The sequence below is a fragment of the Brassica napus genome, chromosome A4 (genome assembly GCF_020379485.1).
Source record: "Brassica napus cultivar Da-Ae chromosome A4, Da-Ae, whole genome shotgun sequence".
NCBI lineage: Eukaryota > Viridiplantae > Streptophyta > Magnoliopsida > Brassicales > Brassicaceae > Brassica > Brassica napus.
The window spans coordinates 19,104,869-19,119,208 of record NC_063437.1 but is presented as its reverse complement, the minus strand read 5'-3'; the positions used below and the strand labels follow the sequence as shown (position 1 = coordinate 19,119,208).

Sequence of the window (14,340 nt, the reverse complement as noted above, 5' to 3'; positions counted from 1 at the left end):
TGCTTAAACAAAAAAAATCAAACCTCTAACTTTTGACTGTACGTGTATATAGTAATTTGACAAATAAAATTTTAAATTATTTTGGTTTATTTGTTTTAGTTTGATCTGGATTGAATATTAGTTTCAGACAAGCTTTCGACTTTTGGTGCTCCAGTTAATGAATACATGGATTAGGATGGTTCGTCTTGTTTTTATTTTTTCATAATGGTTTCTTTCCACCACAAATAATGTTTCAAAAGCAGGTTGTTTATACCTAATATACACACAACTCCCATAGTTTAGAACACGACTCATACCTCATACGGACTTTGGGGAAGCTTCATTTAGTTTGTGAGTCTATACGATATCAAAGTGCAAAAGACCTAACTTTAACACAATATATTATATAAGGTGTTCGAACATGAACCAACATACATAAATGTTTGAAACTGAAAAGTTCAATGAGAATGTGACTTTAATCTCTGGAGTATAAAGATATGGCTTAACTCGATATTTTTGGTTATATAATCATGGTTACGCTCGATGCAGAGAATGAATATCCGCGTGTCAGAAAGGTGAAACATTTGGAAATATTTTTGATCTAATAGACTAGAGAATCTCTTGATCACGAGTTTAATGGATCTATCAATTTACATAATGAATGAACCTACGGCCTTTCATAGGTTGAGCTCTAAAATATTAATCAGTCCAAGTCATTATCTAATAAAATCTAACCAATAATAGTTACTACTAAGCATACATATTTCCATCTAGGAACTGGAGATATGTGACCGAATTTCATTCTCTTAGTGGTTTCGGCCTTTTCATAAATGCACAACATCAAAATATAGCTTTGAAACTTATGCATATTAGATTAAATGTTAAACGATACTATAAGATAATAAATTCAACGCATAAATTATTAAAACATAAGAAGTGATGCACAATCAGGTGGGCATTAGTGGTTTTTAAAGCTGTCCACTAATATAAACTGCAAATAGAGTTAGATTAGAAGTTTAGAACATATATAATCGATGGTACAAGGAACTATAGCAAAGATCATCTTAGTCACACCGGCTTTCTCTTGCACAAGTCTTTGTTCTGTGCCTTCTACACCTAGCAACGATATCTTTCCAATTGATTCATTTACAATGTAGCAGCTACTACATATTTTTATAAATTTCTACGTTTTTTAACGCTCGGTTTCAAGTTTCAACATAGTTCTTCTTATATTATCTTTATACCCATCACTTGTTTCTTTGGAATAAATCAACGTTTCTATATCTTTTTATCCTTTGACAAAAAATCTTTTATGTACTCAACTTCCAACAGCTAGCTCTAGGGTTTCTTCGAGAAATAATTAACCTAAGTAAATCACTTTGAGGTAGCGTTAATAATTCTATAATAAAAAATTAAACCCCATAACAATAGAGTTTATATGAAACTAAAGCTTATACGCTTTCTTCTTTTAATTGCAGTTTATTGCGTTAAGAAATGCAATTATACTCGTTTCTTTATGACTAGCTGCTTTTAGAAAGCACATTTAGGTTTGCATTTAACGTCAAATGTTTAAACATTTATTGTGATTAGAAAACTTAACAACTAATATCATTCAGTAAACATGTTCACATCCTCAAAGAGAAGAGCACTGTGATAATATTGATAAATTCAAAACATCATTAAACAATGGGTATAAAATGAATCGTATTGATCAGTACTTCTGCCGTCTTTGCATTTTTCTATAATCCGATCTGTGAACAAACGTACAAATGAAATGGTACTTTACTTGCGCAAATGACAAGTTCACATGTTGGAACGAGAGAGATCGTGTATCCGCCGTCTGGTTCGGATCTAACGGCCATTAATGCATAACGAATATGCAGAAAACGAAGTTTCGACCGAGCTTTTTGGCTAAGACCACTTGCGAGGCAGTTTACTCAGATGGAAGTTCATAATGGCGCGACAACATCCTTTTGGTTCGACCAGTGGTCTCATCTTGGGATTCTGTTCAACCTAACGGGTGAAAGGGGCTGCATTGACCTTGGCATTTCGATTAATACGACAGTGGAGAAAGCTGTGCAATCTTATCGTCGTCGCAGGCATAGAACTTCTGTTTTGGTGCAAATTGAACAGGAGATTCTACGGTTTAGAGCTCTTGATCCTGATTCGAGTGACGATATTTGTCTTTGGAAGCGAGAAAATAACGAGTTTCGACCGAGCTTTTTGGCTTCTCCGACCTGGAACCTAACCCGTGTGCAAGCACCACCAGTTTCATGGTTTAAAGGCATTTGGTTTAAGGAGGCAACTCCTAAGTTTTCTTTCCTGACTTGGTTAGCTGCTCATGATAGATTAGCCACAGGAGACAGACTGCTCAGGTGGAATCCTCAAGCAGTTTCAACATGCGGGCTCTGCAACTCTGCTACAGAGTCAAGGGACCACTTATTCTTTGAATGCCCATTCTCTGGGGAAGTTTGGCGTGGTACAGTTCGTGGTCTGATCAGTACTACTCTGCCGGTACGATGGTCTGTTTTGCTTCAGAGATTGGTTACTGGTCTGCAAGATAGAACTGCAACTTTTCTTTTTCGATATTGCTTTCAAGCCGCAGCCTACGCCCTATGGCAAGAAAGAAACACGAGACGAGTGGGAGAGACTCCTCATTCCCCTGCTAGACTCATCTTTTTTTTGGACAAGCTCATTAGAAATAGAATCTCCTCTCTGAGAAGGAGAAGGAGCAATATACATGAGAAGGCTATGGAGATGTGGTTTGGAAGTAGATGATCTTTATACCTTCAAATTTTTCCATATAGGCTTTTCTTTTTCAACTTATAAATAGCATTAGGTTGTATAAAGGTTTTTTGAAGTGAATAAAATTTAAAATTCTTTCAAAAAAAAAAAAAAAAAAAAAAAAAAAAAAAGAAAACGAATTTTCCGCTGGTGATTTTTTGCCGAACGGCTTGAGATCCGCAAAGTGTTTGGAATGTAACCACGTGGTAGCATCAGAGAGGAGGGTTATGTATGTGGTTATGGGTTACGTGTCAGTTATATTGGCGGAAAATCTGAGGTATGGGCCCAGTGCCGGCCCTGACCTAAAGCTGGAGAAGCACCAGCTTTAGGCACCAAACTGAATTATATATTTATGGGCATCACAAAGACCAAAACTTTCATGTGTCCTAGTGGTTGTGTACCCCTTAACTGGTTTAAAGGTGCTAGGTTCGAGTCTGTAGGGGCGCCAAATTTGGTTTTTGCTTTAGGCAATATTATAAACTGGGCCGGGCCTGTATGGGCCCACATGATACAGATTATTTCAGTTTATAACATTTTATATTCTTAATCAAATCAAATTAGCTGAAATTTAAATAACAAAAGAAAATACTTTTTAAAGAGGTAATGATAACAACTAAGTTGGAATATGTTTTTCCAAACTAAAAAGAAACAAAGGGGAAGCGCGCGGTATGCGTGGCGTAGCACATGTGTCATGTTAGTGAGGTAATGACAATTAGTACAGTCGGAGATAATGTAAAAACAATAAACACTAAAATATGATTTATTTTTAATAACACTACTAACTAGTAACTACTAAGAGTTTTTTTTTCTTTATCATAAAATATTAATGTTTTGGTAACTAAGTCGAATCAAAAATGTGAATGTAAGAACACTACGAATTGGTAATGTTCTTAGTTCGTTCACAAAATGTTCTTAGTTTGATTACAATATATTCAAACAAATTCTTTTAAACAATTTCACGGAAATCACCATTTAAAATAAAAAGCCAATTATTTAATTTTGTTTAACCTATAGGATTGAGAATTTGTTAATAATGTTAAGCAAGCTATGAAAAAAAAACTCTTATGGTAATGTACTAATGCTACGAGCTTTTCAAAATCAAATCATTCACTGACGATAGTGTTTTAGCACTAATATATTATTAAATAAAGTGATTTTAATCCAACGTTTTTCAAAAAAAAAAAAATACATGGAGATATTTAACCAAAACTGATCTCACTATCTACATCGACAAATGTATTTGAAGTTACGTAAGAGCTAAAAAAAATTACACGAACAAGAATAACCAAAAAAGAAGAAGCAAAATACAATATAAGAGTGGGTGAAAAACCGCAATCAAACCAAAAATAGTTAAAACTGATCCATGTTAAACAAACAAATTTGAAACGTTTGTGTAACCAAACCAAATTGTATAAAACAAGTTTTCTTTAATTTAAATGTATCAAATTTCCATATAAACATAATAAGTAATTAAAACAATTAAAAAATCAGTATTTATTTTGAAGTAACTTGTTAACAAAAACAAACCGAAACCAAACCGTAAACCAAATTATCCCACCTAGTTTTTTTATAGAAACAAATATAAAAATCAAAAGTTACGTATTTCCATAAATAAATGATTAGGGATAGAAAGTCCCACATCCAAAATACACACACACTAACCATATATAAATAGAGATAAATACACACGTATATATAAACAACATAACACACGAAACACAGAGAGATTTAGAAAAAAACTTGGACGCCTCTCAGCTTCACCGAACATCACGGTGGCTATAATACACAAAGAACGAAAGAAGAAGAAAAAAAAAACGATAACATGGTCAACCACTAACCAAAACAAAAAAAAAAAAACTAACTTTCTCCCTCTCCCTCTCTAAATAAACGTTTCTTTCATCTTTGGCGTCGAAATGTCAACGGCCGGCGCTAACCCATTGGCCGTTGCACCAATCACACGCCGCCGCATCGGAGACTCCCTCGAAACCCCCACCACAACCACCTCAGAACGACCCTCCGTCTCCTCAGATTACTGCAACATAGTCAACATCTCCTCGCCGGACCTAGACGACGTCGACGCCGCCGCAACCGTCGGAACAAACGGCAACGGCGCGTGTTCCTCACCTTCCTCCTCCTCCAGCGGATCCCATTACCACCACTACCACCACCACCACCACCACCCCACGATCCGGTACCTTCTGCGCGGCGGGAAACTGAAACTGCCGTTTGTGTGCGACGGTGGGTTCTTTGGGAGGAACGTGGGGCGGAGGATCTTGGGGCTCCTCATGGTTCTCGTCGTTGCTTCTCTCTTTGTCAGAGTCTCGTTGATGAGTGGCCACGTGCACCGGAGGGATTTGAACGAGCTTGTGGTTGTTAGGGCGTTGCATGAAGATTGGTCTATGGCTCAAAGGGCGATGATGGAGAACGTTGCTTCTGAGAAGCTTCCCGTAAGTTTTTTTCTATGCATAGAAAGTTTCACTTTCCCGAGAAAAAACAAAAAAAACAAAAAAAACTGATTTTTGAGATTGATGACGAAAATCGAAGAAAACCCACAAATCTGCAGTTTGTTTTCGTCGTTTCACCAATCAAAGTTTCGAGCTTTCTCATCAAAACCCAGAACGGTCGAAATGTTCCTCTGTTTCCTCTGTTTTTCTTTGCGTCGAAAATTTCACTTTCCCGAGAAAGAAGAATAACAAAAGCAAAAAAGGCCTGAAATTTGTTTTTTGTTTCGTATTTTGACAATTCAATGTTTGTGTTTAGATTCGTTTTGAGGTTTCTGATCATAACCCAGAAAAATCCAAAATTTCCTCTGTTTCCTCTGTTTTTGTTGAGTAAAGATCGAATTTTTAACAGAAACTCTGTTTTATTTCGCTTTCTCGGGAAATTTTCTAATAGGTAGAGGTCGTAGTACTATGACGTGTAATTCTCGGAATGTCTCAATTCGATTGCATCACTGATGATATCATTAAATTAACAAATCGTTATGCTTTAGCCAATCAAAATTCGTTATTCATTCTCTGAGATATATCATTATATGAAGTTTGACGAGGAATAAGTCAAATGAAAGTTTTAGGCAGCCTTTGTTTAGGTGTTAATCACCATTTCTTCCTCTTAACAGTTCCCATTGACCTCTTGCCACTATTATTATTGAATGAATAAAAGGCTTAGTAATGGTGAAACCTTAAAGGAACGATCTTTATTGTGTAATTTATAAACTTTGACTAGATTCACCATTGTTTAGAGTTACATTTAACGTTTTTTGTGTGTTACAGATTCCTGAGATATGGCAAAAACCTGAAAGTGGAAACTATCGCCAGTGTGCTTCACGTCCCAAGAACCGTTCAAGTAAGCAAGCTCTTGTCATCTTTGCATTTGTTCAGATTCTCATAACAATATGTTTTTCTGAAACTTGTTTGTGTGTTGGCTCAGGGCTACGTAGGAAAACCAATGGTTATCTTCTAGTACACGCAAACGGAGGATTAAACCAGATGAGAACCGGAGTGAGTCTCAAACCTCCCAAGTTCTTTCCTCTTGTTTTCTAAACCTTTCTTTACTGATTCTCAAAATGAAAAATGTAGATATGTGACATGGTTGCTGCAGCAAAGATCATGAACGCCACCCTCGTCCTCCCTCTCCTCGACCACGAGTCTTTCTGGACCGACCCCAGCACGTTCAAGGACATTTTCGACTGGAGACACTTCATGAACGTACTAAAAGACGACGTTGACATCACCGAGTACTTGCCTCCACGCTACGCAGCCATGAAGCCTCTCCTAAAAGCTCCCGTCTCCTGGTCCAAAGCCAGCTACTACAGAACCGAGATGCTACCTTTGCTAAAAAAACACAAAGTGATAAAGTTCACACACACTGATTCACGCCTTGCCAACAACGGCCTCCCACCATCGATCCAACGCCTTCGCTGCCGCGCTAACTACCAGGCACTTGCTTACTCCAAGGAGATCGAAGAGCTCGGTGAAGTACTAGTTAACCGGTTGAGAAACAACAGCCAACCCTTCATCGCTCTCCATTTAAGATACGAGAAAGACATGCTCGCCTTCACGGGATGCAGCCACAACCTCACAAGCCAAGAAGCCGAGGAGCTGAGGATCATGAGGTACAATGTCAAGCACTGGAAGGAGAAAGAGATCGACAGCAGAGAGAGGCGTGTCCAGGGAGGCTGTCCCATGTCTCCACGAGAAGCGGCTGTGTTTTTAAAAGCCATGGGGTATCCTTCTTCCACGACGGTTTACATAGTCGCTGGAGAGATCTATGGAGGAAACAGCATGGACGCGTTCAGAGAGGAGTACCCTAATGTCTTCTCTCATTCGACGTTGGCGACTGAAGAGGAGCTGGAGCCGTTTAAGGCCTACCAGAACCGTTTGGCTGCGTTGGATTATATTGTGGCGTTGGAGAGCGATGTGTTTGTGTATACGTACGATGGGAACATGGCTAAGGCTGTGCAAGGGCATAGGAGGTTTGAAGGGTTTAAGAAGACTATTAATCCAGACAGGTTTGAATCAGCTTCTTGTGTTTCTTTACTTTCTTTCTTTAGCTTTGTTGACTGAGGTTTTGCCTTGTGAATGGTGCAGGTTGAATTTTGTGAAACTGATAGATCGTTTAGACGAAGGTGTGATGTCATGGGATGAGTTTTCATCGGAGGTGAAGAGGTTACATGGAGGGAGGATGGGAGCTCCTTATGCGAGACTTGCTGGTGAGTTCCCACGGCTAGAGGAGAACTTTTACGCAAACCCACAGCCAGATTGTATTTGTAACAAGTCTCAGAGTCAGAGTGAGCAAGTGTGGAAACCAAGTCTAAGAACAGGCTCAGGTAGATGGAAGGAGAGTGTTTGATGAAGATATAGAAGGAGTAAGAAACACGTTGAACAGAGACAACAACAAGACACATTGATGCAAAAACTTTTGTAGCCTTCTTTTTGTACAATATAGGAAAAAGAAAGAAAGACAGTTTGTTGGAAGATGGATTATGGATACGAATCTGTAGAATTGATTCCACTATATACATGATTATCAAAGATATAGCATTCTTTTTTTTTTCTTTTTGGTTGTGTGTATCTTCAGAGCAGATGATTAGAGATCCCAGAGTTAAAACCAAACCAATAACGAGAGAGAGAGAGAGAGAGAGAGAGAGATATGTGACTGAAGCATGATTTTGTGTAACTCTCTCGTTTTTTTTTGGGTCCCCATCATCACATTGTTGTTGTTATGAGTGAACTTAAAACACTCAATGTACATTTAAGTACAGATTTATACATGATACACACGATCCCCTCTATAAATGGTTATGATGTTTTGTAGGTTTTATTCTTTCTTCTGTTACTTCGTGTTTAAACATGGAAAAGAAAAAAAAAAAACAGATTCTCTATCAGAGCCAGGTTTCGATCCTGGGACCTGTGGGTTATGGGCCCACCACGCTTCCGCTGCGCCACTCTGATTTTGTTGATAGATCTGTATTTCTCTTTTACAAAGATTGTTGGTAAAATGAGGTCATGTAAGTATGATCTTCGTCTTAGTGGAATCTTAGTGGAATCTTCATATGATCTTCGTCTCTTGAACAAGATCTCTCTAACCCTTTAACCCCGATTCGATTCGATTCGACTCAGCTGTAAGTAAGTATCTCTCCTCCATCTTCATATGATTTCTCTCTCTTCCGTCGGAGTTGTGATGGAAAAGCAATCAATCAGTCAATCTGTCTGATTGAAACTTTTCTAGAAACCTTTTGTTCTTCCTAGGATGAAATTAATTTCTGCATTAGATTTGATTGATTAATTGAATCTGTATCATCAGGTAGTCAGGCTAAGGATTCTAACCAGGCTTGGAGCTTACTACAAGTTAGATTCATTACGATTGATAGTTAGATAAAACTGTGTTCACGCATGGTTCTTTGATCCTTCTTAATCCTTTGGTGTGTGTTTCACAGAGTGAAATCATCATGGGATTCTGGACACTGATGGAAGGGTTGCTGCTATTCGCAAACGCACTTGCCATCCTCAACGAAGACCGTTTCTTAGCTCCCAAAGGATGGACACTCGCGGAGCTTCACCAAACCGGCAAAAGAAACTCCCTCAAAGGCCAAATCGTCGGTCTCATCCACGCCTGCCAGTACATGCGGCTTCCCCTCATGCTCTTCAACTTAATTGTCATCGTCTTTAAACTCTTCTCCGGTTAAAAAAAAAAAATCATATTCAAATACACTAGTTGATCCTTTGTCTGAACAAGCACTTTGTTGTTTATTCATCCATAAAGCTAGCATTGTATACATTATTGTTCTGTTGCATCTTTTACTACAAACACACAGTGTAAAAAAAAAACAAGTTCTTCAGACAAAAGCTAGTTCTTTCATTCAACAGGGATCATGACTTCGTTGGTCCTAAAAGGAGGCAACGTCCACGGCGGATTATACCTAGCGAGCACGAACTCTCCGACGATCTTAAACCCATCTCTCTCGAGATCACTCGTCAGCTTCTTCACCTTCTCGCTCACCGCACCCTCTCCCGCAGTCCCACTGAACGTGACCACGCCGTACTTCCTCCCTCCTTCCTCTCTAATCACCACCCTCTCGTCCGTCGGACGCGGCGCATCCTCCGCCCTCTTGTACTTCTCCGGCAACAAGAACTGCATCGTCACCGTCTTCTTCTTCCTCTCCCCTCCTCCTCCTTCCTTCGTCACCACCGGTGACGTCATAGCAATCTTCTCCCCTTTCTTAGTGATCACCGGTGACGTCATCTCAATCTTCTCACCCTCCTTAGTGATCACCGGTGACGTCATGGCGATCTTCTCACCTTCCTTAGTGATCACCGGTGACGTCATCTCAATCTTCTCACCCTTCTTGGTGATCACAGGTGACGTCATGGCTATCTTCTCACCTTCCTTGGTGATCACCGGTGACGTCATGGCGATCTTCTCCCCCTCCGTCGTGACCACCGGCGCCGTCATGGCGATCTTCTGGTTCTCCGGTTTGCCGAAGACGCCTATGTACTTAGCCAAGACCTGAAAGCCGCCGTCTCTATCGCCTTTGAACTCGGAAGGATCGTAAGTGACCTCCGCGGAAACCGCCGGCGGATATTGACGGACCTCGTAGCCGTCGCCGGATTTGGAGACGGTGTATTTGGGAGTCTCCACGACGATCTTACCGAACACCATTCCCATTATGTAAGTCTTGCCGAAGACGTTTCCCATTGTGTTGTTACTGTTTATTATTAGTTTGGTTCTCGTTTTTGCTATGGTTAGCATTTGAATAAGAGGTAATGTTATATTTGGCGTATATTATATAGTCGATAATGATTATCGACGTAACTCAAATCGTATTTTTGGTCTTGTATTGACGAATCGTTGCAACTTGTAAACGACTTGCTTTATGACCAAAGTATAGAGAAGCGGTTTGACCCGTTTGTGGCTTTGTGTGGTTCAGAGGATTGCTTCTTTCTAGTGGAGCTTCTGATTCCACGACGATGATGATTTGACGAGGTGATGTTTTCTCTGTTTACACTCACATGCTCGGTGGTTTGAAAAACGGCACGTATGTTTTGGAGATTTGGAAGTTTAAACGGCACGTAGTTGGTGGTTAAGTGGTTAGTCTGTCCTTTCTTTGGTTTGGATTAAGATAAACGCGTTACCAAACAGACGGTTAGGGTTTTGTTATGTTTTTTTTTTTCGGTGCCTTTGTATATAAATACTTCTCCAACCCATTATTTCAGAAAATTATGTTCGGCGATTTGATTGATTTTTTTTTTTTAGCTCGTTTTGTTTGTTCATTAGAATTCAATCTTAGGTGGCTTTATTGGAGAGGAGCATCAGTGATGAATTCCATGAAAAAATTGTTATCCTTGCACTTTGATTGCTAGTGAAGATAAAATTGGGGTTTTCGATTTCTGAGATTGCTCCTCTCTTTCTCTTCTTGTTTTCCTAGTTTGAGAGATTCTTGAATTTGGTATTGGTGTAATGATTGGATCAATGATTTTAGTTAATTAAAACTGCGTTATCTATCTGCAATTCTCCTCTTTCAAGGAGTTTGAAGAAAACCATAAAACCTGAGATCCTTTCTTTATATGGTACTATTTTTTTTGCCTTATAATGACAGTTGTGTTATTGTTTGATGATAGAATCAGATCGATGATGTTATTGAAAAACTGCGTTATCTATCTTAAGATCTCCGAAATAGGAGTTGCAGATACTAAACAGAATCGCTGAGATCTGATTTAACTCGTCGATGTAATTTTTCTAGTGTAGTCCAAAAATCCACTGTTAGAAATTGCCTATACCTCTTAAAGATGAACCGTACATAAGAACATTAGTCTTATTTGATTGTGAAAAAGTATTTAACTGAAACGAGCTGTACCGCATTAGACTTGAACTTGATGAACTTGAAAAATCAAATTCTAATAACTTGACATAGTTGAGCTTGATATGTTAAAGAGTCCACACAAACTATTCCCAGTTCACATAATTAAACCGATCAAAGCTGAACACAATCTGATATATGAGAATTGCATATTATTCAGGCTTTATAAACGTAGAAGCTATAATGATCAGTTGATCAAAAAAAAAAAAAAAGGCTATAATGAATTAATGATCATAACCTATATTTGAATTTTCAAACACAAAAAGTTAGCTAAATGCCTATATCCAATTTAGGAGATGCATCAAAACGAAATATAACACTTAATGGGTCGGTTGACAAAAAAAAAACACTTAATGGGTCAACGCCCAAGTAGTAAAATAAAAACCTTAATTTTTTTGGACAAAGCAGCCCAGACACAAAGGCCCAAATAGTAAACCCAAAATGTCTGAACCGAACGGTTCAGTTTTCCAATTTTAACCCTTACACAATTGGTTTTGCCGCCACAATCAGGCGCAAAAATCACTCCCGGCAAAAAAAAAAGAAAATCGAAATTAAACCGGGTTCCAAATTGCTCGAAAAATCTCCCGCTTCCTTTGTTTAACTTCTTCTTCTAATCATATCTTCAATCTATTCTAGATTCTCCACTTCATTTTTCCCCTTCAGTCTTCCTGTTTTCTAAAAATGGTGAGGACGACCAAACCCAAGAGCGCGGAGCGTGTAGGCAAGGGTAAAGTCACTCCAATGCAAGTCGCCTTCCTCGTGGACCGCTACCTCTGCGACAACCGCTTCTTAGAGACCCGATCCGTTTTCAGATCCGAAGCTTCTTCACTCATCTCCAAATCTCCTCTTCGCGAAGTAAAATTATTTTAATTAATCTAATTTATATCTATTTTGTTCTTATAATTTTTTTTTTCCGTTTGGTTAGGTTCCGTGCAGTTTGATACCACTGGACGATATTTTAAACGAATACATAAGCCTCAAGGAGCAAAAGGTCATTGTAGATCAAGAGAAAGCTAGACTCGATCAAGAGAAGATTCGAGTTCAGAATCTGTTACAAGGGATGCAAGATGTCATGAACGTTTACAACTCCACCGCAGTATCAGCTCCTCCTCCGGCGATGATTACGTCATCAGCAGCTACGAAGGCTATTCAAGTGGCTGCCTCTACTTCTCAACCGAGCAGCAACATCGTCGTCTCTCCCTTAGGTACTGAGTCTAATTTGGAACTGTCACTCACTATGTTAGTTTGTGTTGACATTGATTGCCACATTAATAGAGATTGAATTTGCTTAATCAGGACCCGCCCTGAGATTTTGGAGGTTATAGACGGTTTAAGAAGGATTTCAATAATCTGGGGGTCGGAATTTAAAAAAAATACAAATGTAGGAGTTTATTTATATATTAAATTTTTAAAAAATATTGGAGACTTTAGTCAAATGTTTCATCCGGCTTGGTTCAAGACCGGCCTTGTATGTAATATAACATGATTTTGATTGGTGCAGCTTAATTTTTTTTCTTTTTTATGATGGAACTAATGTTAAGTTCTTTAATTCCAGGCGGGGCAGTGCATCATAGCGCACCTAATCTTATGTCAGCATCATTGCCAGGAAACAAAAGAGTTGGAAACTTCACTGCACCTTCTAGTACTCAGTCTGTAACCAGAAAGCGAAAGAGTCCTGAGGTTTCTCTAGGAGATGCTCCTTCTGCTTCTAACAAAGGTCTACATTTTTGATGTTGAGTGATATGATGATACCTTTTGTTAAGTCTACATTGGCTCTTAAATGGTGTTTTCTGTCTTGTTTTCTTATTACAGGGATGAAAAAGATTCCACGAGCTGCTAAGTCCACTAACTACTTGACGTTTCAACCGTCACCTAACACTCAAACGCCAGTGAATAATAACAGTGTAGCTAATGAGTCATCTGATCTTACATCAACTGTGGCAAAGCGTTTGTGTTACGGACCATCAGACATGTCACCTCCGACAACCAATTCAGCTTGTCCGAAGACACCACAAAAGCAGTTATCTCCTCAGCAAGAAGTTACTCCTCCTACAAACTGCACAATCCTCACCAAGGAGAGAATCACAGTCAGTCCTAACAAGCAGATTGGTTCTTACACAGTGGAAAGGAGCCGTATTGTTTCTTCATTTTCGCCGGTTAAGTCCAGTAAGAGAGATCATGTCAAAGGAAGGCTCAACTTCGATGATGACGATGAAGAAGCCACAATGCACTCAGACGCACCTGCTTCTGGAGATTTGGTTTCATCTTCTTATTCATCAGGCTCTGGCTCTGGCTCTGAAGCAGAAGTTGATTTGTTTGATATAGATTTTCTGAACGAAAACTTTCCATTCTCGGAGGTACTAGGGGATTTTGATCTTGGTGGTGAAGGACTACAAGACTCTTGCCTGCCACAGCCCTCAGACTTTCACATGGAGACTGCTTCAGGGTATATGATCTTCTCTTTGGCTTTAATAACTATTCCAATTATCTGCTGTTACTGATCCAATTATGAAACACAGGTCATCTCCTGGATCAGTGAATGAGAATCTAGTGCCTGACCAGGTTGTGTCTGAGTTTACTTCAACAGTTACAGAAATGATTCAAGAAAAGGACATGAACACACAAGGTTGATTCAGTTTCAGCCTTCATTTTATATTTTAGATTATAAAATTCTATAGCTGTTTTCACTGATAAACTCTTAATGTTTCAATATGCAGGATCTGACTCCATGACTACTGTAAAGTCCATAACAAAATGCCTACGAATCTTAAGTCCTGGTACTTGCTCTTTCTCACTCATATGGTATATGATATATAACCGTACCACATTTATCTTCATGTCTTAACTTTACAATGTTTCTTATATCTTCAGCCAAGAGTGGCAGACAAAGAAGTCCAAACTGAAGGATTCTGAGAGAGCTTCAAACATTAGCGTAGATCACAATCTGTGATTGGCTCCTAACTAGGTCTAAATTTAAATATAATATAATTTATAGATGCTATCTGTATTAGTCCAACTATATCTTCAGATTCTCACCGTTTTCAATGGCTTTCAATGTAAAGCAGAACCCTTTGATCATGTATTATGTCATATATTAACTGAGTGTACGCTTCTGTTATTAAAAGATTCACACGGTCTGGCTTATACTACAAGTAATCAGTGTATGGGTCTTATGACTTCTTTATCAACATTTCTAACCAACACTAGACCAAAGAATC

General features: G+C 38.8%; 5 protein-coding genes and 3 non-coding genes across 12 annotated transcripts; 7 read left to right on the top strand and 1 right to left on the bottom strand.

The window, feature by feature from the left end:
- The first annotated feature begins 1,920 nt into the window (after positions 1-1,920).
- On the top strand, positions 1,921-2,757 carry LOC125608240. Its single transcript, XM_048778233.1, has one exon. The coding sequence runs from the start codon at positions 1,921-1,923 to the stop codon at positions 2,755-2,757; it is 837 nt and encodes a 278-aa protein (XP_048634190.1).
- A 1,656-nt stretch (positions 2,758-4,413) lies between these two features.
- On the top strand, positions 4,414-7,710 carry LOC106447423 (O-fucosyltransferase 19). Its single transcript, XM_013889343.3, has 5 exons — positions 4,414-5,210; positions 6,036-6,108; positions 6,193-6,263; positions 6,342-7,273; positions 7,353-7,710. Exons 1-5 carry the CDS (start codon positions 4,677-4,679, stop codon positions 7,612-7,614), a joined length of 1,872 nt encoding a protein of 623 aa, XP_013744797.2. The 5' UTR covers positions 4,414-4,676; the 3' UTR covers positions 7,615-7,710.
- A 560-nt stretch (positions 7,711-8,270) lies between these two features.
- LOC106447421 (protein transport protein yos1-like) lies at positions 8,271-9,045 on the top strand. Of its 5 annotated transcripts, none has more exons than XM_013889339.3 (3): positions 8,271-8,390; positions 8,569-8,612; positions 8,702-9,045. In XM_013889339.3, the coding sequence occupies exon 3, from the start codon at positions 8,714-8,716 to the stop codon at positions 8,948-8,950; it is 237 nt and encodes a 78-aa protein (XP_013744793.1). In that variant the 5' UTR covers positions 8,271-8,390; positions 8,569-8,612; positions 8,702-8,713; the 3' UTR covers positions 8,951-9,045. The 5 variants fall into 5 exon arrangements, with proteins under 5 accessions (XP_013744793.1, XP_013744796.1, XP_013744795.1 ...); XM_022718386.2 differs by having other exon boundaries at positions 8,326-8,386; positions 8,573-8,612; XM_013889340.3 differs by having other exon boundaries at positions 8,326-8,386.
- On the bottom strand, positions 8,993-10,111 carry LOC106447420. Its single transcript, XM_013889338.3, has one exon. It carries the CDS (start codon positions 10,012-10,014, stop codon positions 9,121-9,123), a length of 894 nt encoding a protein of 297 aa, XP_013744792.2. The 5' UTR covers positions 10,015-10,111; the 3' UTR covers positions 8,993-9,120.
- Positions 10,112-10,568: 457 nt separating this feature from the next.
- LOC125608447 lies at positions 10,569-10,664 on the top strand. The gene has a single exon (XR_007339341.1). It is a non-coding gene; the product is annotated as a small nucleolar RNA snoR26 (small nucleolar RNA).
- Positions 10,665-10,725: 61 nt separating this feature from the next.
- Positions 10,726-10,823, top strand: LOC125608448. The gene has a single exon (XR_007339342.1). It is a non-coding gene; the product is annotated as a small nucleolar RNA snoR27 (small nucleolar RNA).
- Positions 10,824-10,884: 61 nt separating this feature from the next.
- LOC125608449 lies at positions 10,885-10,979 on the top strand. Its single transcript, XR_007339343.1, has one exon. It is a non-coding gene; the product is annotated as a small nucleolar RNA snoR27 (small nucleolar RNA).
- Positions 10,980-11,703: 724 nt separating this feature from the next.
- On the top strand, positions 11,704-14,268 carry LOC106447418. The gene is made up of 7 exons (XM_013889336.3): positions 11,704-11,977; positions 12,048-12,327; positions 12,678-12,839; positions 12,935-13,568; positions 13,642-13,748; positions 13,840-13,899; positions 13,994-14,268. The coding sequence occupies exons 1-7, from the start codon at positions 11,804-11,806 to the stop codon at positions 14,023-14,025; spliced, it is 1,449 nt and encodes a 482-aa protein (XP_013744790.2). The 5' UTR covers positions 11,704-11,803; the 3' UTR covers positions 14,026-14,268.
- The last annotated feature ends 72 nt before the right edge of the window (positions 14,269-14,340 follow it).

What these genes read in the sequence shown, in the direction of transcription:
- LOC125608240 (XM_048778233.1), top strand. Translation starts at nt 1,921, where the DNA reads ATGGAAGTTCATAATGGCGCGACAACATCCTTTTGGTTCGACCAGTGG.
- LOC106447423 (XM_013889343.3), top strand. Translation starts at nt 4,677, where the DNA reads ATGTCAACGGCCGGCGCTAACCCATTGGCCGTTGCACCAATCACACGC. An exon ending in TAAACCAGATGAGAACCGGA is followed by an intron (nt 6,264 to 6,341) that starts GTGAGTCTCAAA and finishes TGAAAAATGTAG; the next exon opens with ATATGTGACATGGTTGCTGC. An exon ending in AAGACTATTAATCCAGACAG is followed by an intron (nt 7,274 to 7,352) that starts GTTTGAATCAGC and finishes TGAATGGTGCAG; the next exon opens with GTTGAATTTTGTGAAACTGA.
- LOC106447421 (XM_013889339.3), top strand. Translation starts at nt 8,714, where the DNA reads ATGGGATTCTGGACACTGATGGAAGGGTTGCTGCTATTCGCAAACGCA.
- LOC106447420 (XM_013889338.3), bottom strand. Translation starts at nt 10,014, where the DNA reads ATGCTAACCATAGCAAAAACGAGAACCAAACTAATAATAAACAGTAAC.
- LOC106447418 (XM_013889336.3), top strand. Translation starts at nt 11,804, where the DNA reads ATGGTGAGGACGACCAAACCCAAGAGCGCGGAGCGTGTAGGCAAGGGT. An exon ending in CATCGTCGTCTCTCCCTTAG is followed by an intron (nt 12,328 to 12,677) that starts GTACTGAGTCTA and finishes CTTTAATTCCAG; the next exon opens with GCGGGGCAGTGCATCATAGC. An exon ending in CCTACGAATCTTAAGTCCTG is followed by an intron (nt 13,900 to 13,993) that starts GTACTTGCTCTT and finishes TTATATCTTCAG; the next exon opens with CCAAGAGTGGCAGACAAAGA.